Below are 22,744 nucleotides of genomic sequence, written 5' to 3'. Positions count from 1 at the left end.
ATGGAGTATATTTTGGGTAATGATTTATAAAACACATGTTCTGCTTGTGTTTTTAAATAGAGAGAATACAGGGCATTTTGAAGGAAGGGGCAGATGTGGGAAAGAAGATTGAGTATTGTTGAGTCAGAGGATTGTTATTAAGTGATAGTATTGTTGAGTGAATGGTAGTATTGTCACAGGAAGTGGCAAGTGAATTGAAGGCTCTCCAATTTATTAATGGAAAATAAGTGATGGGCACTGACAAAATATTAAATAAAAGAAACAGCCATTGCACTGGCTGTTGTATCATGCCTAGATATAAAATTTGTTTGTTTGTACTTTTTGAATCAGATTTTTATTACAAATATAAAATAATAGATACTTTTTTAACAAGCAAAAAGACCCACAGATGGATAAAAACAAATTAAAAATCCCCTACTCTAATTGCTATATCCTGAGGTAACCAATATTAACAGTTTAAGATGTGTCTTTCTCAGTGTTCCTGTGAACATATATAAACATATTTACATATATAGTGAGTGATTTCCGATTTATGAATATGTAACAAATGAAATATATAACATCTTTGCTTAATTGAATAATAGATTAGTGACATCATCATCAGATGAATATACATAGATTTATTTACCTCAGTTCTTTTAGTCTAGGATATGAATTTACTACAATTTACTCAGCTTCTCCTCAAATAATATACATTTGGATGAGTTTTCCAGTTTCACCACACATAACACTGCAGTAAACAGCCTTGTGACTGCAGACTGTTTTAATTTTGTCATCGCAAACACTTGAGCCTTAAAATATAACCTTTCAAATGCCGCTTCCTTCTCCATCCTCCCTGTCAGTTGGAGACCAGAGCTGACGTGAGTCTGAAGATGAGACACAAAATGGTTAGCTATTCCGTACAGCACATGGCCAGCAGCCTCCTGCTACAATATTTACGTCCTATTCCATTGAGGTGGCACTCTCAGCTCACGTGACCCGAATGCAGTTCTCACTCCACCAAGAGCACAGCTGAATGCAATCTGCATTGGCAGCTCTGCACATGCTCCGACTGGCCCTGTGACTCCTCACTCACCCATTGAGATTTCTGTTGGTTTTAAAGCGACGTTCCAGCTGCTAAAGCTCCGTGAGCTGCAGCATTTTCCTGGCTCTCATCCAAAGCAGGTGATCCCTGTGAGTACTGTTTTTTTTTGGGGGGGGCAGTTGGGCTGTTTTATTTATCCTTTTGGTAGTGGGGAATGTATAATACTTACACACAAGTACAGCTGATGAATGATGCTGTTAGAGTAAGTCTTTCCCTAGCATGAAAAGTATTTATCTATTTTTATCATTTGCCTTGACAACAACCTGAACCTGTGCACTTTTAATTCTCACGCAGGGGCCTTGGTAAGCAAGGCTGTATCCATCTGTTATGTTGACTGCAACCTGTGAAATGATGTTTTTCTCCTCTCTAGAGACCTGGATACTTTTTGCCATTCTCATGGTAAATGGTGAGACAAGCTACCATGGATTTCAGCACCTCTTCTGTATTTGATCAGCAAAAAGGTAAAACAGTGCTTTATTACATTCTTTGGCTTATAGCATCATTAGTCTAACAGGAGGGATTTTCCTCTACAAGGAGAGGTGTGTGTGTGTGTGTGATGTGGAAAGAGGATTCCACCTAGAAAACAAATCTGTTCTGAATGTTTATTTGCAATTTGATAAGCATCTGGAGAAGAAAAATAAGCTTATGGTGTTCTGTTTTACTGAACTATTACTATGCACAAATTTTTTTTAATTGGGTTGCAAGCATACAAGCTATTTCAGATGGTTCATTTTTATTCTGCTTTTTTGAAATATTTAAAAATATATTAGAGAAAATAAAATCAGAAGAATAGATCAGGTATCTCTTTTTATTCTGTTAACCCTATGTTTCCCTGCTATAGCTTCATTAACATATCTTGATTCCTTTCAGGAATAAATGTTGCCAGTAGATATGTTGGGCTGGTATAATAGCTCACTGAGGTTGTATAATGACTTATCACTATGCTGTTGTTTGCAGTGACAGGGTACATCTTCCTTCCTCATACTTTCCAGAATGGTGGTAGTATCTACATGGAAAGGTTAATGTGAAATTGACTCATCCTATAATGAGCATGTAGATAGCCTTACAGTCTATGTATATACATTTTGCATATTCAGTGAGCATAAGTATCTTTTTACATATGTACAGGAAATTTCCATTGCTTAAATGTAATAAATATTTTAGAATCTTTTTAAAAGTCTCTGATCTGTAAACCTTTTTCTACAATCCCTGAATATTCTTCAAGACCCTAAGTTGTTTGCTGGTTTCCCTTGTTTTGGCCACAAAATGAAATGGTGGTTTGTGAAAGCCTTATTAAAATAATTCATTGCTTCTTTCTTTTTCCCTCTTGCTGCTCTATCCCTCAATCTATATCTGGATTCGTGGGTGAATTATTTTAGCTCAATAAGTCTCTCAAATAGTAATATATATGGATTTCTTAGTTAACGAATGTATTTTAGTATATAGTGTCTTCCCTAGTCTTAACTCATTTTGTACAGTGTGTGTGTGTGTTGTGTGTACTTTCAGGATGTGCTGGTTCACACTGGGTTTGGGCACAATCACCATAGAAAAAAGGATTATTACAGCTCTGCCCACCACTATTCATTCCTCTTTGTACATTTTGTACCATTGATGACAATCAGCACAAGTAAAAATCTGCTTAGCAGTGAAGCACTTCTACTGCCTAAAAAGTGACTTTATTGAGCCATGCAATCTACAGAAAAACACAATGTGTTTATTTTTGAAGGCTAATTCAAGGGAGCTGGGACTGACTGCAGAAGAACAAGCCCTTTGTAATGATTACACCTGTTTCAATGTGGGACCTTCTAACAGAAATAGCTCAAAACATAGCTGAAATACTAATTTAGAGCATTTATTTTCTTGCTATACTTTTCATATGAGCAATTTCTCCTCCCTAGGCCTGATTATCCCCTATAAAAACAATTAACCTTCTCCTCACCATCTCTATCTCCATTTCTCAATCCTTTCTTTCTTTCCAGGGAGGTTACACTAAGGTGGAAGTAGCAGGGATTTCTAAATCTCTCCGACACAGATAAGAATGGAAGATGAGTTACTTCTTAGCTGTGTGACCTTGGTGAAAGGCCTTAGTTTCCTCAGAAATAAAGTGAAGAAAATGATGCTTATATAGCAGGAGCATAAGGATCTAAATAATAAGTGTCACACTGCCTGACATGAAATAAGTATTTTTAAATCATGTTTGTTGCAGATGTTGTTTCTGTTTTTACTACTACAGTGTTAGCCATGTTTCTGTGGCTGAGACAAAGTGCTTGATATACACAATTTAAAGGGGAACAGATTTATTTTGGCTCACAGTTTCACAGGTTTCATCCTCCAGTCAATTGGTTCTGTTGCTTTAGGGTTCCGGTGAGGTAACACAGCATAGCAGAAGGGCCTGGTGGAACAAGACTGCTTACCTCACGGCATCTGGAAAGTAGCTGGGGGGAGTCAGAAGGAAGAGGCTCACAAACAGTCCCCATGGTCATTCCCTCACAACTCATTCCCTTCAACTGAGCCTCCCCTCCTCAGTGTCCAGTCAGCTATGAATTCATCAGTGGGTTATTCCACTGAAGAGGTCAGTGCCCGCGTGATGCAACTGCCTCTGTGGCCCCACCCTTGAGTGCTGCTGCATTCAGTCAAGCCCTCAATACATGAGTCTTGAGAGCAATTTCAGATTTAAACTATAAAGCCAAGCCAGGTGTGGTGGTTCGTACCCATAATCCTAGCACTTGGGGGCGTGGAGGTGGGAGGATTGCCTCAAGTTCAAGGCCCGCCTGAGCTATGTAGTGAGTTCAAGGACAGCCTGAACTACACAGTGAGACCTTGTCTCAAAAATCCAACAAAACAAAACAAAAACTGTAATAGCCAACTAGAAGTTCTTCAAGCCAATGACTATTTACCTCTTAATATCTAGCTTGAATTTAGCAGTTTTCAGATCAAATGAGATTTTACTTAGTACTGGGCAACTAGATTAAATTAATTGCTTTTTAGAGCTCTAGGGTACCATTTAGAGCAAGCTCTAGAATAATAATTAACACAATGATGCATGAATAGTTCTATTATGCCATTAATCCTTCCTCTTTCTTAAAATGGGGAAAATCATTATAGGTTTAGATCATCAAAAATTTTACAACATCCCAACAATGAATGTAACTCTACTGTATCCCTAAAATGTACCAATAAACTCAATTAAAGCTGAAAAAAATTTTATGAGGTTATATTATTAAGTAAACTGCAGTAATTTTCTCTGGAAAAGTTGAGTGTGGAGCTTAGTGGAGGGTTTTCTATGAAGTATTAATGTCTGGGCTATGAAAACAGTCCAGTAAAGAACACAGCCAGCCTGAATTTGGTGGCTCTGGGGAGGACCTCCTGGATAATTCCAAAGAAGAGAGTCTGAATCCAGGTTATTGAGCCGGATCTTTTATGAATAGGGTAGAGGGGTTAGTGGGACAAACGTAGGTGAGGTAATACAAGGTGGAGGGCTTGAGAGTGAGGGAAGAAGAATAGCTGAGTATAGGCAGGGTGTGTTGAGTCTTAGCAAAGCAGGCTGGCAGCGTAGAGTTCGTATGCAGATGTTGACAAGAGAACACACGACATCCGGAAGAACCTTAGAAGTCATAAAATACCCTGGTTCTCAAATTTAACTGTACAAAAGAATCACGTGGGGAGATCTTAAAATGTAGACACCTGGCTCTTACCCATGGAAAGTTCAATTTAACTGGTCTGAAAATGATCTGACAAATGCTGCCGAGGATGTTCTAAGGTACAGCAAAGATTGAAAACGAGTCATCCAATTCATCCTCCTAACATTTCAGATGGGAGAACTGAAGAATGGAGACATTCAAGGATGGTCCTCTATTAGCAGGGAGGGCACCAGGCCCTCCCTGGATGCTCTCTGTCCAAACAGCAGCACAAAAAGAAGATTCCCAGTGATCAGTTGGGGTAGCTGTGTACCACCACTGGGTTCATCAAGTGGTGGGGCAATGTAGTACAAAATGACCTTTAAGATTCCACCAAGATAAATTTAGTAAGCTAGAGTCCTTCCAACTGCATCTTTCTTTATTTCTCTTTGAGTGAAGGTCAAAATACCCATATACCAGGGTCATGGAGACAGATAGTCATTTGTACAAGTCCTATCTCAGCCTTCTTCCAGTTGCATGAATTTTGATAAATTGATTGATCTCTTCGGGTTTTGGTCTCCTCTTCTGTGAAATGTGGATAATATTACATTGCTGGAGTCTTGTAGATCAGGTTATCTAATAGGCCCCGTGGTTTAGGGCTTTACTTTTTAAACAAAGAGGGAAGAAATATAAGTCTTCAGAACTCCCATTTTAATCGTGTGTGTTCTGCTTTCCCCATAGCAACAGCTCTCTGATCTCATGTGCACTACCTGGCTCTCTTCCCTCTCAGAGCCCACATCAGGGAAAGGAACCATAGTAAAATAATTTACTACAGAACAGAGGTTCCTACTGAAGTTGACACATTATATAACTGCAGATGTTTGCATTTGTAGCTTGGCTACTACTTGTGGACAAAGATTTGCTGTACCTGGAGGAATCCCAGGCTACAGAGAAAACAGGAGAAATAAGGGTGCTCCCCAGGGCTTTGCCCAGCCCTCCGTGTAGTTGAGAGTGGGGAAGGTGGACCCTGCTACAATTCTGTAAGGAATGGATTTGATGAGGCTGAGCAGAGAATTTCCAGGCACTGAGGGACTTGTGAACCCACCCCATTGTTTCCCTAAACCTGTTTGACTTCAAAACTATGTTCTTTCTGTCACAGTGTATTTCTTTCTTGGCTAGATATAAAGTTTAATGAGAAAAACCAAGGCATCAGCAAATACTCAAATTAAAGAAAGATTTATTTTCATATGCAAGCTGTTATACTGTACCATTGTGTTTTATATTTTTAAAGCTCCCACACACAGATGTGCTAGTTTTAAATCCCAACTTCTCATCTAAAATTGGAATACTAAACCAAAAGATTTGCACTTTGCTGAAAAAACAAAAGTTTAAATCACAATATGACAACCAGATGCTTCCAAGGGGAAAATTAGCAAATTTTGAAAGGGATTTGGGGCAAAGAGCAAAGGAAAGGCAAGAATAGGCAAACAGAAGGAGATGGGTCTGACGTGGGCTCAGCTGATGATTTCAGGCTCAGGAATTTATAATAGGAGTCTGGAACGAAACCTAGGAGCACTGAGAATTCTGTGATTGGTTTTCAGATTTAGAGTTTAGATAAAGGGAGACTGGCAAATCACCAACCCATTGGTATAGAATCAAATTACTTATTGTCTCTGAGATGTGTGGCCTTCCCCATCTTAATTAAGAAAAAGAAGGCAAAATAGATGGGAACAAAAGTCTGCTAGAAGCCTGCTAGAGAATCTTTCGGCCTCTTTGTTTCTGTACCCCTTTTCCTCACATCAACCTCCGAGAGATTGTTATAGATCAGCCCATTCTGTAGCTCTGAAGTTCTCATCCCTTCTCACCTCAGACAGACTCTGCCTCTGATAACCTGAGCATTCTGTTCCTTCTATTCTCCCCAGCTCCTTTTGCAGACATGTAGAGAAAGAAGTTCCTGAAAGACTTATCCAAACAATTACCAGTTGTGGCCTTAAAAACTGCAAGTGATTTAGTATAAGGGACTAGCATGTGGTGTCAGTGGCGACCCTGTTCAGCACAGGACAACTTCTGTCCCAGAAAAGTATGCATCAAGAGGGAGGATTAGGGAGTTTTATCCACCGGGGAAGAAGAGCTCAAGTGGGCAGCCACATTCTACTCTGACATTGTTTCCTACAACTTCGCCAGATCAATTTCTTCAAGGTAACCTTTACCCCAGCCTCTGACCCCACAGTCAGCTGGAACACCACACTGAATTTCTTCTACCAACTCTCCATTAACACCACAACACTTCCAGGATGAAACAACTCTGTTTGGTAAATGATAGCCAAGGATTTTCCTTTTGACACCATCATTTTGGCACAAGGATATTTTAATGACACCTAAAAGAAAACCATTGAACTTATAGCTATTTTTATTATGTGACAGATATGAAACAGATCTGTCACCTGTCCCCAAATATAGGATAAGGTGGGAAAATAAAGGTATGGATTCTCCAAGGTCTAAGGTTGATGTAACAGATGAGAGGTGAATGGGCTGGACACCATCTCACAGTGAGACCATATTCAGTGGGGAGTCACAGGCTGAGTCACAGGCTGCGTTTACTTGTTCTCAGAAAGCCAGCTGGAGATTCAACACAGTGTCTTCTGATTCCGAGAATTCTCTTATACCACGAATGGTCTTCATGTCAGTTTTTCCGGTTTATCTTTTAAAATCACAATTGTTTTTCCCCGATATTAAAAAAACATTAAAAATGAAAGCAAACGAATAAAATAGGTTTGCCTGCTAAATAAGAGCCCTTTGTTCTTTCTTTATAAAAAATTGAGAATGGCACTTGCTCTTGATGAAGCTACTTTTATTTTATTGGATATAAGGAGGGAGGAAGAGGTGAGAACACATTCCACTCTACACAGGGAACATTTCCATTGTGAAGTGGACACTCTGAACATTTTAAATGTACCTGATATGTAATAGTGTTCTAATCCTTTTTAACTTCTTATTTGAAAATAACTCCAAACTTACAGAAATTTAAAACTAAGAATGGTATAGAGAATACTTGAATATCCTCTACCCACATTCACCTAATGTTAATTTTATCCCATGAGCTTTATCATTTGTTATCATTTGTTCTGTCTCTGTCAATCTCTTTCTCTGTGTGCATGTGTCTCTCTCTGTGTATCTCTCTGTGTGTGGACCTTTATTTAATCTACTGTCTGTATCCAATTTTGTCTTTTGACCCAATAATGTGTTTTAAAGAATTTCTCCCCAGTATGGAATCCATTCTAAGATTGTGCTTTATGTTTAGTTTTCATGTGTCTTTGGTCTCCTTTAAACTGGAACATTTTCTACAAACTTTCTTTGTCTTTTATGACAATGATATTTTTTGAAAGTTATCATCTCTGTCTTGGTAAGTGCTGAGTTCCTCCTTTTGAATTTACCTGCCTCCTGCTTCAATTTATATTACACATCCCAGCCAAAGCACTGCATAGGTGCTGTGGTGTCTGTCTCAATTTATCCTAAGATTGTTTAATTAAATCCTTTATAATGTTCACCTGGGGGTAGAAGTGTTATAGTATTAGATGTCAACTGGTTCTAACAGAGTTACAACTTTTTTCCTAATTGTGCAGTTGATATCACCTTCTTCAAAAAAACTTCAGTAATAAGACTTAATACAGTATGGAAAATGTTGAATTTCCTCACTTCGTAAAGGGCTTTGTGCTTCAGAGTCTTAGCCCCAGCCTGTCCCCAGCTTCTCAGTACCAATACGAATCCATGGGAACTCCCTCCACATTGGTGCTGGGGAATAGGTTCCAAAGACAAACAGGAGATCAGGCCAAGAACATTAAACATGATTTATGATTAGAAGAAGAGCACTTATTTTATTGAGCCATTTGTTAAGCAGCTCCCATATGCCAGGCATTGTGCCAGACCCTTTATTTCCGTTATCACATTTAACCCTTGTCATGGCCTGAGAGAGATTCCATTTTGATCCATCTGAGGTTATGTGACTTGCCCAAGCCACATGGGACAAAGAATGCTGCTGTGTCAACTCAGTCTTCTCACCTCCAGTCCCTTCGCACACTCTGCTCACAACAAGGTACACCTTCTGGATTCTGACAGCCCATGCCCTGTAGCACGTCTTGACATTTAGCACTAAAAGGAGAAGACATGTGAGGGAGCTAGAGTCCTTGGCCTGATTCCTGCTCCCATTTTCTCAAGCTGGGCCAGTTGTGGCTCCCCTAGGCTGGCCTTCCCTTTGTGAGGCAATCTGCCAAGAGGCTTCTGCTCACTGTAGCAGCACTGCCTCTTCCAGGGTGGGAGTGGATCTGGTCTCCATGGCAGGCTGCCTTTGGGGCAAAGAATGGCCTCGCACCTGAGGAGGAGAAAGAGGGGTTAAAAGGGTGAGATGCACCTGTGCCATTGATGTGGCAGGAACTGGGGATCTACAAGGTCAGGGTTTGGCTTTCATCAGAAGCTTCTGAGAGCAGGTTCATTATCATCCTCCTACTCAGTCCACTTTTTCTGATTGATCAGCAACAAATTGACATTTCTCCATGAGAGAGATCAGAGAGGTCTGATGCTGTAAACAAGGACACGTGAAGACAGCACTTGATAAAAAAAACTTTTTTCAACCTTGGCATCCTGTTCTTTAATTGTGGGTCCATCAACTTTACCCTGGAGACCACATCTTTGATCTTTGCTTCACCCCAATAAACAGGCACATCCCACTAAGTTTTTAAATCTCACTTTTAAAAACTGTCATAAAAACATGAAGTAGCACTTTTATCCTTCTGATTATCTAGAATTATTTTAAAATATCATCCTAGAGTTTTGATCACAAATAAGTTCACTTGACAAGAATTACTGAATATAGAGAGATGGGCCCATAGGTATCTGGTCTCAGATAGCCGCAGCAGAAGCCAGTTTAAGAACGGATCTTGGAAGTATCTTGTTTTAGAAAAGTAGTACTTTAAGAACTGAAATGAATCTTAGTAAATTTATAACACAACCTCTTCCATATGTATGGAGATTGAAACAGAGGGATTCACCCTGGTACAGTGTCATGACCGCTGGAATCAAATGGAACGCTTAAATTCCATTGCAGCCTCTTAACCACATTACTCAGCTGTTTAACATCTCTGCTCCCCTTTCTTCACCTTGTAAGTTAAGATGGTGATATTACAAAGGATTGCTACAAAGAATTAATTAATACATAGAAAGCATCTGGAACCACACCTGATCCACAGTAATCGCTCAGTAAGTGCTGGTGTGGGTTGTCGGATGATTATAAAGATTGTTATGACAATCCTCAGATAATTGTTACAAAGATTTAATGAAGCAATACATGCAAAGCCCTTGGAAGTGTGCTTGGCCCATGGCAATCACTTAGTAAGTGCTAGTGATTAGTATGAATGACTTACCTGAGGTCCTATGGACGGCACATCTTTTTTTTCCATTTCTATCCAGTTTATTGGTAATGTTTAAGCATACACTACAGTTACATTCATCATTGGGCTCTTGCACCTTTACATGACAGGTCTTGGTTCTCATTTTCTTCCCATACCCCTGCTCTCCCTTCACCCGCTTTACCCTCCCTATTTACAAAGACTTTGTTTCCATTTTTTTCCTTTTCTCATATTTTTCTTTTCCCTTAAGTTCCCACCCTTTAAGCTGTCTTCTCTTCTACAATGAATTCAGAGCAGAGCCTCCATTTTCATTTGAAAGAGGCAGGATTTGCCCAAGCAGAAAAACCAGAAGCAAATTAATTCTCCAGAGAAGCTCAGAGACCTTGAAATATTATTTCTTTTCTTTTCCTCTGTTCCTGAAATTCTACCCTCTGAGAATAGATGCCTTTTAGATTTAAAACAAAACAAAACAAAAAAACTCTTCCCTTTTTTCAAAAGCCAGCCTAGCTGTTAGCTTCTACCTTCTGTGTCAGTACCATGTAAGTACTGGGCTTTATGCCACTCTAGTAATCTCTCTAGTATTGAAGTCACGTTTCATTATTTTAATTATTGTACTTTTATAATGTTGCACTATTTAATAGAAAAAATCTTCTTCAATATTGTTTCAATTAGACTGGAGAGTCTTCCTCATTTTTTTTGTCTCCTCTTTTTTATTTTTGCTTTTGGAATGATAACACAATTGCATGCTTTTAAGAAATTAAAAAATATGCAATGAATAATCCAGCCACTCCCCTACTTCTGGTCATCCAAGGCCCCTCTCTCTGGGATCAAATCAATATAACCAGTCCTTGGAGCACTCTTCAGAGAGATCTTAAATATTAATAAGCAAATACTTAAATAGATTCTTTTGTCCTTTTTGAAAGCTATGGCTGACAATTTGTTAATAAGAATTAATATTTTTCTGATTCCTCTGCCCCCAAAACTGCAGGAGCTTTGACTGAAATGAAATTAAACCTAACTGAATCTGGCAATAATTAAAATTTGCTTACAGTAGGCATGGTAGTACATGTCTGTAATTCCAGCACTCAGGAAGGCTGAGACAGGAGGGCCACATGTTTGAGTCCTACCTAGACAATTTAGCGAGGCCCTGTCTCAAATTTTTAAAAAATGATTCAGTTCCCTAGTACAGCCAAAAACAAATGCTTATACTATTTAGTCTTTCTGTCTAGGAACATGATGTATACTTGCATAAATTCAATTTTTCTGTTATATTTCACAATATAGTTCTATAGCTTTGCTCACTTGATTATGAATAGTTACTGAAGTAAATTCCCATTTTTTACATTTTCATTGTAAGGAGTTATTTTCTTCTTCATATTATGTGATATAGACTGTTCAAGTTCTGACTAGCTTAGTCAAGTCCGATTCACTCTATTAGTTCTGTAGTTAGTTTCCGTGTGCTGCCTGATGGGTAGTAACTATAGTGCACCTTGTCCTCAGAGGATTTGTTCCAAGACTCCAAGTGGATGTGTGTGTTCCATTTAGGCTTAGAAAATAAATGAGAAAATTTTACTCTTTTTCTGTGCTTTAATGTAAGAATGACTTATTCCTTAATTATGCTACTTTTATTTTGACATTTTTAAGTCCACTCACACGCTCTGTAGAACGTCTATGCCATTCCCACCAGCTTTACCTCCATCCCTAGTGTACCACTAGCTCTTTCAGGTGTGCTTCCAATTTTGAGTGAATGTGTGCAGTTTTCTTTCTGCTGTTAGCAGGAACTGTAGGATGATGATGTCTGTCAGGCAGAACACAGGGCCACATGGCTTGTGCAGCAGAGTGGAGGGTGGGGTAATGCTGCAGTTAGAACAAGTGAAATGTAGCAATGTAAAATGTCCACCCAGCATGGAAGAAGCCCACAAGTTCCCTGGGCTCTATGGGCACTTTGTCTGAGAGTGAACAGACAGTTATAAACAGAGTCTATGGGTCAGAAAGTACAATCTGGGTTCTGACAATTTGTGGCCTTGTCTGCGTTTCACCACTTACTAATTTAGGGCAAGTCCCACACTCCATAACTCTGTTTCCTCCACATGAAGTGGGATAATTGTAGTCCCTACTTCATATGGTGAAAATTAAATGAGTTGATTTATATGATGTGCCTAGCACAGTGCCTGGCATGTAGTGAACATTATAGAAGTTCTGGCCATCACTGTGACATCATCATGGCTGTTATTTAGGCAGAGATCCCCATGAGCACTGCAAGAACAACTAATGCTTCTATAGTGACTGGGGGATGTTCTTCTGCAGATGTGATCGTGTAACTGTTTTCATCAGCTTCAGAGTTTCTTCAAGTCTTTTACTTCCTTCAGATGTGCTACCAAAAATTCCAGAATTCAAAACTATGCAAAAAACACTTAAAAAACTAAAAAAAAAAAAAATGAATGTGGATTGAACAGAGGATTCAATGGAATGTGAATAATATTGGCTTTATCCCCAAGTTCATGCATGAATCACTGCAAAGAGGATGGTTTTGGGGGCCCCTGCTTCTCAAGCCCCAGTTCCAGTGAAAGTTCTATAGGCAGAGCCTCCTACAAAATGTTAATAATGATGTAGTATCTAAGTCTGTCACTTCAAATTAGTAAGAAAAGGGAGAATTATTCAACAACTGACTACTTGGCAAAAAATTCATTGCAATATACAAAAATAAAGTTCAAAAATCCCATATTAAATATTATTAGATGTCTCCAAATAAGTACAAGTTTCCACTAGGATACTTTTTTTAATCATAAAAGCAGTGAAATAAATTTTAAAATGCAGTGTCCATAGATTTTTACTTTCTAAATACTAAAAATGCATAAAAACTAACAAAACATATGAAACCAAGAATTTAAGTGAAAAATAAGTACAAGTAACTGCAGCATTATAACTGATAAAAGTGTTGGTGTTACTATATGTTAAACTTTCAAATGAATGGGATAAATACTTTGAAGTAATAAGTTATAAGGAACACTGGTAGATAATTCATAAAATGGTCAAAAACATGAAAAAACTTATCTCTGGAACAGTAAATGAAATAGTTAATGTTATTCTCCTCCTTTCACATCAGCACAAATTTATAATGCATAGCATCATTGAGGATAAGGTGAAATATGTGTTCTCAAGCACTGCTTGAGATTTGTGCTGTTCTAATCTTTCTGGAGAGCAATTTGGCAAAGAGTCAAATCCACTGATTCCCTGATTCATTTCTAGGACTGTATTTCAGAGATTAGAAAGGGAATCATCAAAAATACTGTTATGCCTTGTATCTAGATATCCCTCTAAAGCCTCATATGGTCATAGGTGGGGCTTTTCAGGAATGGCTGGATCTAGACTGTATGCTGCTGAGATCAAGGGTGTGTGATTACTAAATTAGTCCACTGATTTGTTTGACATAGTTAGGAGTTAGATTAAGAGTGCCTCACCCTAGATGTGAGTGCTACCTGCCCTAGTAGCCTGGATAAAATATAAAGGAAAGAAAGAGAATCACTTGTTGCTTACTGCTTATTGCTTTGCTGCCTTCTGTCTGCCATGAACTGTTTCGTCTCACCCCTCTGCCATGCCACCCTGCCCTGACGCTGGCCAATTATGAACTGAAACCTCTGTAAACTGTGAGCCAAATAAACCTTCCCTTCTTTAACTTTGGGTGTTGGGAATTTTGTCTCAACAACAAAAAAGTAACTAAGATAGATACCAAAAAAGACATATATGTGTAAGAATGATATAGTGTAATTAGAATAGCAACAGAATTTTTACTCTCAAAAAACTATTTAAATGTCCAAAAATAAGTTGCATTAAATTTAATTCATCAGATTTTATGCCACATTTTACATGTAACATTTTCAAATCTTGACATGGAAAAAATTGTTTATGATATAATATGAAGTGAAAAAGAATAAGCTGTGCAGAGTAACATATGCCTTTTATCTCAGAACTCTGAGAGGCTAAGGCAGAAGGATAGCAAGTTCGAGCCTAGACTGGGAAAATTAGCAACTTATGGAGAACCTGTCCCAAAATAAAAATAAAATGGGCTGGAATGCAGCTCAGTGTGAAGGTCCTGGGTTCAATCTTCAGTAGAAGAAGAAGGAGAAGAAGGAGAAAGAGGAGGAGGAGGCAGAGGAGGAGGTACACATACACACTATCCATATACAGCAAATAAAGTTATTGACCCTACTGACCTACTGGCTATCAGGCTGCCTCCACTCTGAATGAGGATCCTGCAAAGCCTGTGATGTTAGGCTGTTACAATTCTGGTCAACACCCTTTATCTGACTCCTTGTAAGAGAGGAATTTCAAAGGAGGAGACAGGAGAGGTGCAGGAGAAGGGAGAATAGATTTGCTTAATAAATGAGCAATAGAATGTTCTTAGTTTTACCTAAACTCACACAGGATCTTAGAGAATTTTAGTCGTTTTCTTCAGGTTCTAACTTTGTATTTCATTCCATAGAATGATTGGTAAATGTGGGAAATTTGGGATGTTCATCACTCGCCTGGTCAACTAGCCCTGCTGCCACTGACAGACACCAGTTTCAGCCACAGCCATGAGGCAAATGTCCTAATCTTGCAAGGCTCCATCCGCTTCTTGCAGCAGCACCTTCCAGAACTTTCTCCCTCCTATTTCCTGCCTCCTGGCTTCAAAGCTATTAGGAAGTTTTAACCCCTTTGTTTTTACCTCAGGAACTTCCTTTGTCTATTCTACCATGTTTGAATTGGGACTACTCATTTTCAGCCATGTCTATGTTGGGTGAAGGATGGGGGGGTGGGGAGAGAGTTCAGTAACTAGCGTCTAAGAGAGGAAGATGGAAAGAGCAGGGACTATGACTGACTACACACTCTGAAGCAACCACATTCTTCAGACTTCCAAACTTTGCATCCTGCTGGCATTTCTCACTCCCACATTACATTATGCAGGTGTTAGAGATAAGTGGTTCCAGGAAATGGGGTGCAAGAGAATGCAAACCCATCTGCTACATTAGTCAAATATATACCAGGACCCACATTTTTTTACCCACATTTTAATAGTGATTATCTTTGAGTGTTTTCTTTCTTCTTATTTGTGTTTTGATAATTTCTGTAATCCAAAAAATTATTATAAATAGAATAACATAAAGTGATAGGTTGGTTAAACAAAAATATTTGGAAATAGGACTCAGGCATCAGTTACTATTGTTTCGTTTCTGGTTTTGTTTTTAAGTTCCCAAGGTGATTCTAATGTATAGTCAATGTTAAACCCAGAGCCATTTGCATTATCATTAGACTAAATATGTTTTGATTTTCAAAAAAAGACTCATTGTCATAAGATATCATTTCTGTTGTCACTTTTCTAGATCTTGCAAAACTATATGCTCACAGCTCTGCTAGCATGATTTAAACAAGCTTTATTGAAACCACGTATTCATAATATGGGAGGGTTGAAGGGAGTTGCTCATTTACTTCAGTTCTACTGTATTGCTAATAACATGTCCTACAAAATTAAATGAACAAAAAAAATCTTTTTCTGTCACTAGCCCTAATTTTATACTTGAACATCAGGGAGAAATAGCCTTCATTTCTGATTATTTTCCCCTACATCCCCAACCCACTAAGTTATCCAGGCTGAGTTGGAACTTGCAATTCTTCAGCCTCAGACTTTTAGAATGGGGACATTAAAGGTTTGCACTACCAGGCTCACACTACCAGGCTCATCTGCCTTCATTTCAACATTTCTTATATCCACTCTCTTCAATTTTCCAACTAGGAGACAATATGCTAATAAAATCAGTAAGTACATATTTATTCAGTATCTATAATATGACTAACACTACTCTCATACTATATAAAGGTTGGTTTTGGCTTTGTTCTATAATAAAGACAAAGCAATACAACTAAAATAAGTAAGAATTCTAGTGAGATTCCCTGAAATGTAATCATTTACCAGTTGAGCCTTATTTTATGCTTTTACAAAGCAACAAACCAAACAGATACCCAAAATTAACCCCAATATCGTGAGAAGCTTTTTCATTTCAATTTTTAAAGCAGCTTTAGGAACCCATGATACAATAATCAAGGAACTATTGTTAATCTATGAGTGTAGACAGGAAACATACTTCAGAGGATCCGTGAAATTTTAGAGAACACTTAAAGAAGAGATCATGTCCAATCTAGAAATATATCACTGATTAAAGGAGGACAAAATAGAATCCAGACAGACAGTCAGTACATCCACTGAAGGCCAACTGACAGGATGGAGTCACAACAGGTCATGAGGAATGCACAAAGCTCAAGGACCACAGAGTGATAGCCTCGTTCAATGTCAGACACTTAGTCCAGTCACCTAAATTAAATTGTTTTCTGAAGACTATTTTGAAGAGATCAAGTTACTAGAAACAGGTTACAAGTGGGCACAGGAGAGGGTCACCAGGAGGATCCCTTTTAGAAGATCCAAGGAGGAAATACCTCCCAGTCTTTCCCAGCCCAACTGTCATTGCTCACAGTCATAGGTGATCCATTATTCCGTTCTCCATAGATGTTAGGTACACACGTAGAACATCAGTCATGAAAGGAAACTTAGGGGTCAACCTCCCTATGGGGCCAACTCAGTATATGCCTCTCTCCACAGATGGGATATGTTTGTCAGATCCTGCTGAAACACGGGTAGTGATGTGGAGTACACACCTTACAAAGTAAATCCCTGCTATTTTTGAACATCTCTGGTTATTCAAAAGCTTTTATTATTACAGTTTGTACCCATCAGAATTAGTCCTGGATAGGGTCGGGGATTTAGCTCAGTGGTTTGGTGGCCTGCCTCGCAAATGCAAGGACCACAGTTTGATCCCCGGTACCAAAAAAAAAAAAAAAAATTAGTCTTGGATCTACAAAAACAATCCTAAACTATTTTTCCAGCTTTTCCAACATCTGAAAGCATCTTTATGTTCAACTAAGTCTACTCATCTCCAAATAAACAAATCCTTCTTTATTTTACTCCTCATCCTCCAGACTCCCCATTTAAAATGATAAACACCTGCCTCCAACACCCACCATTTCTAGAAAGTGATAGAAGTAGGTAGAGTCAGATAGTTGATTCAGAAGAAAGTAAGGCAGATTGGAGGAAGAATGGTTGACATAATAACACATGACTTACTGTTTAAATTCCAAAAGCCAACTAAGGCTAGAGCCATCTTTCATCAATTAATGTAAGATTCATGCCTGTTCATTTACAAGGACGTTTCTGACACAATATTTTGACATCACAAAAGATTTCCACAAAAATTCAGTGGATGAGAAAACTTATTTGAGTATAGTATACATATTGAATCAGTCAATAGATGCAATTGTCCCATTCTAAAATTCCTACATATTAAAGAGCATCTTTTTAAGAATTAATATTAAAATTAAAGTGCAACTTTGAGATTTATTGAAGATCAACACAGCGATGCTTCCTGAAACAAAAAAATCAAATTTCCAAGATCCCCTCTGTCTAGGAGATTTGCTAAACATGTCTTAGCATCCTCAGCTGAGAGGAGCATGCCAAGGAACACAGTGGGGTGGGGATGCTGAGATTCAAGGAAATACTGTACCGCATGACAAGTCTGGTTATGAAGGAATGTCTAATTGTGCTCATGTATTTCCCTTGCAACAGTATTTTTGCAAGACTTTCTTCCCATGGGACAAAAATCTCTTCTTTCCACCTCCACAACATGAAGGTTACTTTGACTTCTTTGTTCCCTCAAATGGCATATGCAGAACGTCAGGAGCTGTTTTTCTTTTTAAAATGTCAGATAGAAACTCTTTATCTTCTTCCCACATGATTGACACTTCGTAAAACATTATTAAAGTCTCAGACAATAGTCCCTGATGGTCAGAAGGAAAAAACACGAGACACAGCAAAATGTTTCAGCTTACAAAATCACTATCGCCCACTGGAGAGGGTCTCATTAGGGGGAAAGAAGACGGAGCTGTCTATCTATGTCAAAGCAGAAGTGTTTACAATAATATGAATTGGCGCACTTGGAGCATATCCTTGGTACCAGGCGCAGCTCTCAGCATTTCATGCGCGTTAACTCACTTTGCTCTCAGAACAGCCGCAGGTAGGCATTATTCTTATCCAATTTGACCAAAAAAGAATGAACAGGGAGAGATTAAACAATTTGGCTAAAGGTCACATAGCTAGCAGGTAAGTAGTAGTGTCAGGATTCCAACTCTGGACGTTGGGTCCCAAAGTCTGTGCTCCTACCATGTTTCTATATTGCCTCCATGTATATGCTGTGCATGAGACTAACTTTATTTCTATGCCAGCCAATTGTATTATGACTTTAAATTGTCTCTGTATCAGTAGCGAGTTCCAGATGGGCTCTTAATTCTACCCTGCAGATCAGGCCCATCCTGGCTCAAGGCCCAGGAGACTCTCCAGCACCAGTGGGTGGCAGTGTTGTCACATGGAATCTTGGGGGTGTGGTGAGAGATTGGTGTCTACCCTAAAGGTAAATAAAAGGCTTTGCCACCTTGGGTAGCCCAAAGAATGTAACTTCTCTGCTATCCCCCAGCACCCTGGATAATTCTGCTGTAGGAAAGAAGGATCTAAATTAGAATGCCCAGTAACCTATTCCTTTAAGTGATTCCACCCTGTCCCACCATATCTCTAGATATTTCAATCATGGATTCAAATTTTGTCTTCTCACTGGGATATGTTTTGATTCTTGGGGATAGAGACTCTACCACCTTGTACCCACACTCTTATCTCTGGTAGGTGTTGAAAAGAATGGGTGAATGAGTAGAGTTAAACTCTTACAGAGGAATCGTTTGCATTACAAGGAAGAATCCAAAAAAGGTCTTCAGAGTCCTCTGCAGTTGTTCGCAATCCAGACTTCACAGGCTACTCTAGAGAGGACTAAGTCACACAAGGACCCTCAGATTAGGTAAAACTGTAGACACGCTTTCAAACACCTGGTTTGCACTCTTGAAACTGCGATGCCCGAGCTGTCCTGACACTGACCTGGCCCTCCCACAAAAGGGTCACAGATTAAGAGAGCAAGGTCAAGCTGTCCTTTAAGGAATTCCAAAAAAATATGGGCCAAGTATTCAAGGCAGGGCTTTGCCGAAGTACTGCACAGGAACCCAAGGCAGAACTGCAATATGAAGCTCTAGAAAATGGGCCCACATTGCTGTAACATCTGGGAAGCTCTGGGCACCCCAAACATTTCTATTAACCTCTCCTACATCTGAAATCCATTACCCTTTACAGTTATACAGATAATTCATGACATATCTAGGAATCAGTTAGTTTCTAGATAAACCATAAAAAAATGAGGGAAAGAGATAACTTCATGAATGTCTGTCCTTCTAATTTTGAGGTAAAAAATTAATAACCATATAAAGCATGTAACTGTTTTTAAAAAGTCTACTAGAGTATTTACAAAGGTCAGCATTAGTTTTAGAATTAAAAACTGTCAATCTCAAAGACTTCTTAGTTATAAGCTTAGTAAGCTCTGTCTACCCTTTTACTACTAGCACATTAATATAAAGCTAGTAAGCCACCACCATTTAAGAAAAAAAAATTAGCTTGGCTAACATTGATGAGCATAAACACATACAAGTAGCCAAAAGAATTTCATTTAAAAAAAAAAAAAAGCTGGAAGGTCTCACTGATTTCAAAGCTTGCCACAAAGCTATAGTAATGAAAAAATGTGGTACTGATATAAAGATAGACATACTGTGTGGTAAATGGAATTAATATCTCTGTTTAACTAATTTCCAACAAGGCTAAGACTATTCCATGGGAAAAAACAGTTTTTTCCAGCATATAATGTTAAAGCAACTAGAGTCAAATAGCAGTCATTATAGACAATTTGGAAAATAGAGAAAGTTCAGAAAAATAACCAAGAAGTTATCTCTACTTTTTTTTTTCTAGTACTGAGGCTTGAACCCAAGGCCTCGCAAAGACAAGTACTCTACCACTGATCTTCATACCCAGCCCTTTTTATTTCTTATTTTGCAACAGGCTCCCACTTAGTTGCCCAGGCTGGCTTTGAATTTGTCATTCTCCTGTCCCTTTTGAGCAGCTGGGATTACAGGCACGGAGGACCACACCTGGCTTCTATTTATTTTTTTAATGCATGCTCTTCTAGTCTTTTACATGTTTCATGTATGTATGCATGTATATGTGTGTTTCATATATGTATATATGCATTTATAATTTTTCACAAATTATAGTCTAGATCTTTTTATATGCTTCTTTCTTCTAGTTTCTCTCTGTCTCTCTCCCCTTTCCTCCTCCTCCTTCTTCTTCCTCTGCCCTGCCTCCTCTCTTTTTCCTTTAAGTTTGTCTGTGTAGCTTTCACCCAGAGAGGTGAGAGCCATTCAAAATATGCTCCATGTGAAAAGAGATATACGTATGATGAATAGGCAATGGTTAGATGGAGAGAGAGAGTGAAAGAGAGAAGATACAGGATTTACCTGCTGTTTGTTTATATAGACCTTTCAGCTATCCTGGCTTTGTGACCTTCAGTAAAAAAATACTTTCCTGCCCCACTTTAGATTCCATGAATCATTCGTATCTTTTGTACCTGTTATTTTTACATCACTCTATTTCCACAGAAATTCTTTGTACGATCTCCAAGGTTAGATGGAATTATTTGCATTGGCCACAGTGTAGATTGGCTATTTCTACACAACCTCTAGACAAACTCCTACATTTCCTTTCTTGATCATTCTGGTTTGGTATCATACCGCAGGGCCAGGAGGATCTGTGAAGTACATTCTGTTCTGCCTCCCAGACCTTCCCTCCCCTTGTACCTGTGCTTCACTCTGTCTCAGAATTCCTTCTAAACATGGTTTCTTGATCTTCTAGACAAGACTGGCCATGTTCAGTAACAGAAAGATCATTATCTTTTGTGGTGACCTGAAACATTTACAAAGCTCTAATAATTAAAATACCTTTCTCTCTGTCACTCTCACCCAGTACTATTTCTAACTGCTGAGGCTTCACGGAACAGTTTAACTACAAAATGTCTGCATAAAAGCCCTTTGAAAATCAATCTTAAATGCAATTTAAAAAATAATAAAATACTTAGAAATAAACAACCAAGGAGGCAAGGATGTACATACTAAACTACTAAATTGCTAAAAGATATTAAAGATGCTAACGAATGAGGTGTCCTGTGTATCCTAAATTAAAAGGCAATACTGTTACGATCTCACCATCACCCAAAACAGTCCAAAGATCCAATATAATCTCTACCAAAATCTAATGTCTCTACATAAATAAAATAATTCATCCTAATCTTCATATGTAATCTCAAGAGACCCAAGTAGCCAAAAGAATTTCATAGAAGAAAAACAAAGCTGGAAGTTCTCACTGATTTCAAGGCTTACTACAAAGCTATAGTAATAAAAACATATGGTACTGGCATAAAGATAGACATACTGTGTGGGTAAACGGAATAGAACTGAGTGTTAATACCTCTGCTTAACTAATTTCCAGCAAGGCTGAGACTATTCCATGAGAAAGAACAGTTTTTTTCTAACATATAATGTTTAAGCAACTAGAGTCAAATAGCAAAGAATGTAACTAGATTCTTATTTTATACTATATTTTTAAATTAACTGAAAATGGAGCAAAGACCCAAGCATTGGATCTAAAACTGTAAAACTCTTAGACAAAGGCATGGGGGGGAAGCTTCACGACATTAGATTTGACAGTGATTTCCTGGCTATGATGCCAAAAGTGTGGACAACAAAAGAAAAAAATAGACAAATTGGATTATATGAAGATTTATTAACTCACATGCATCCAAAAAAGCTATCAGTGGTGTGAAAAATCAGGCCATAGAATGAGAGAAAATATTTGCAATTACATATCTGCTAAGGAGTTAATATCCAGAATATAGGAAGCACAGCAACTGATCAACAACAAAAAATCCTATTGAAAAGTGGACAAAGAATTGAAAATTTCTCTAGAGATACGTACAGAGAAGGCCAATGACACACATGCTCAACATCATTAATCATTAGGGAAATGCAATTCAAAACTACAATTAGTTGCCAGGTCGCACTCATTATCAAAAAATCGAAAATCTGAGACACACAATAAATCAGTGTTGGTGAGGATGTGGAGAAATTGGACCTCTCTTGCATTATTGATGGGAATATAAAATGATACAGCTACCACACACACACACACACACACACACACACACAAAACAGTGTAGTGGTTCCTAAAATAAAATTATCTCATAATTGAGCAATTCCACTTCTGAGAATATATACCCCCAAAATGATTGGTATAACTATCTTCATGGCCACATTATTCACAAATATTTTATGTAAAAAAAGATATAATTGGCCGGGGATTTAGCTCAGCGGTTCGGTGGCCTGCCACACACACACACACACACACAAAACAGTGTAGTGGTTCCTAAAATAAAATTATCTCATAATTGAGCAATTCCACTTCTGAGAATATATACCCCCAAAATGATTGGTATAACTATCTTCATGGCCACATTATTCACAAATATTTTATGTAAAAAAAGATATAATTGGCCGGGGATTTAGCTCAGCGGTTCGGTGGCCTGCCTCACAAGCGCGAGGACCCGAGTTTGATCCCCGGTACCACAAAAAAAAAAAAA

The 22,744-nt window shown here is 38.4% G+C and overlaps 1 protein-coding gene across 3 annotated transcripts in view; it reads left to right on the top strand.

Annotated features, from left to right (window-relative positions):
* Positions 1-1,018: 1,018 nt before the first annotated feature.
* Ankrd55 (ankyrin repeat domain 55) overlaps positions 1,019-22,744 on the top strand; it is an 88,829-nt gene continuing 67,103 nt past the window's right edge. For 2 of the 3 annotated variants that reach the window (XM_010626896.2, XM_033760960.1), the window contains exons 1-2: positions 1,019-1,173; positions 1,455-1,545. In XM_010626896.2, the coding sequence (XP_010625198.1) occupies positions 1,488-1,545 (58 nt within the window). In that variant the 5' untranslated portion in view covers positions 1,019-1,173; positions 1,455-1,487. Of the gene's footprint in view, positions 1,174-1,210; positions 1,287-1,454; positions 1,546-22,744 lie in introns of those variants that run through there. The other variant, XM_033760958.1, reaches the window with a different exon arrangement.

The sequence above is a fragment of the Fukomys damarensis genome, unplaced genomic scaffold (genome assembly GCF_012274545.1).
Source record: "Fukomys damarensis isolate Sample0158 unplaced genomic scaffold, DMR_v1.0_HiC HiC_scaffold_1, whole genome shotgun sequence".
Taxonomy (NCBI): domain Eukaryota; kingdom Metazoa; phylum Chordata; class Mammalia; order Rodentia; family Bathyergidae; genus Fukomys; species Fukomys damarensis.
Note: the sequence above shows the minus strand (reverse complement) of the source record. Positions and strands in the feature narration are given on the sequence as shown.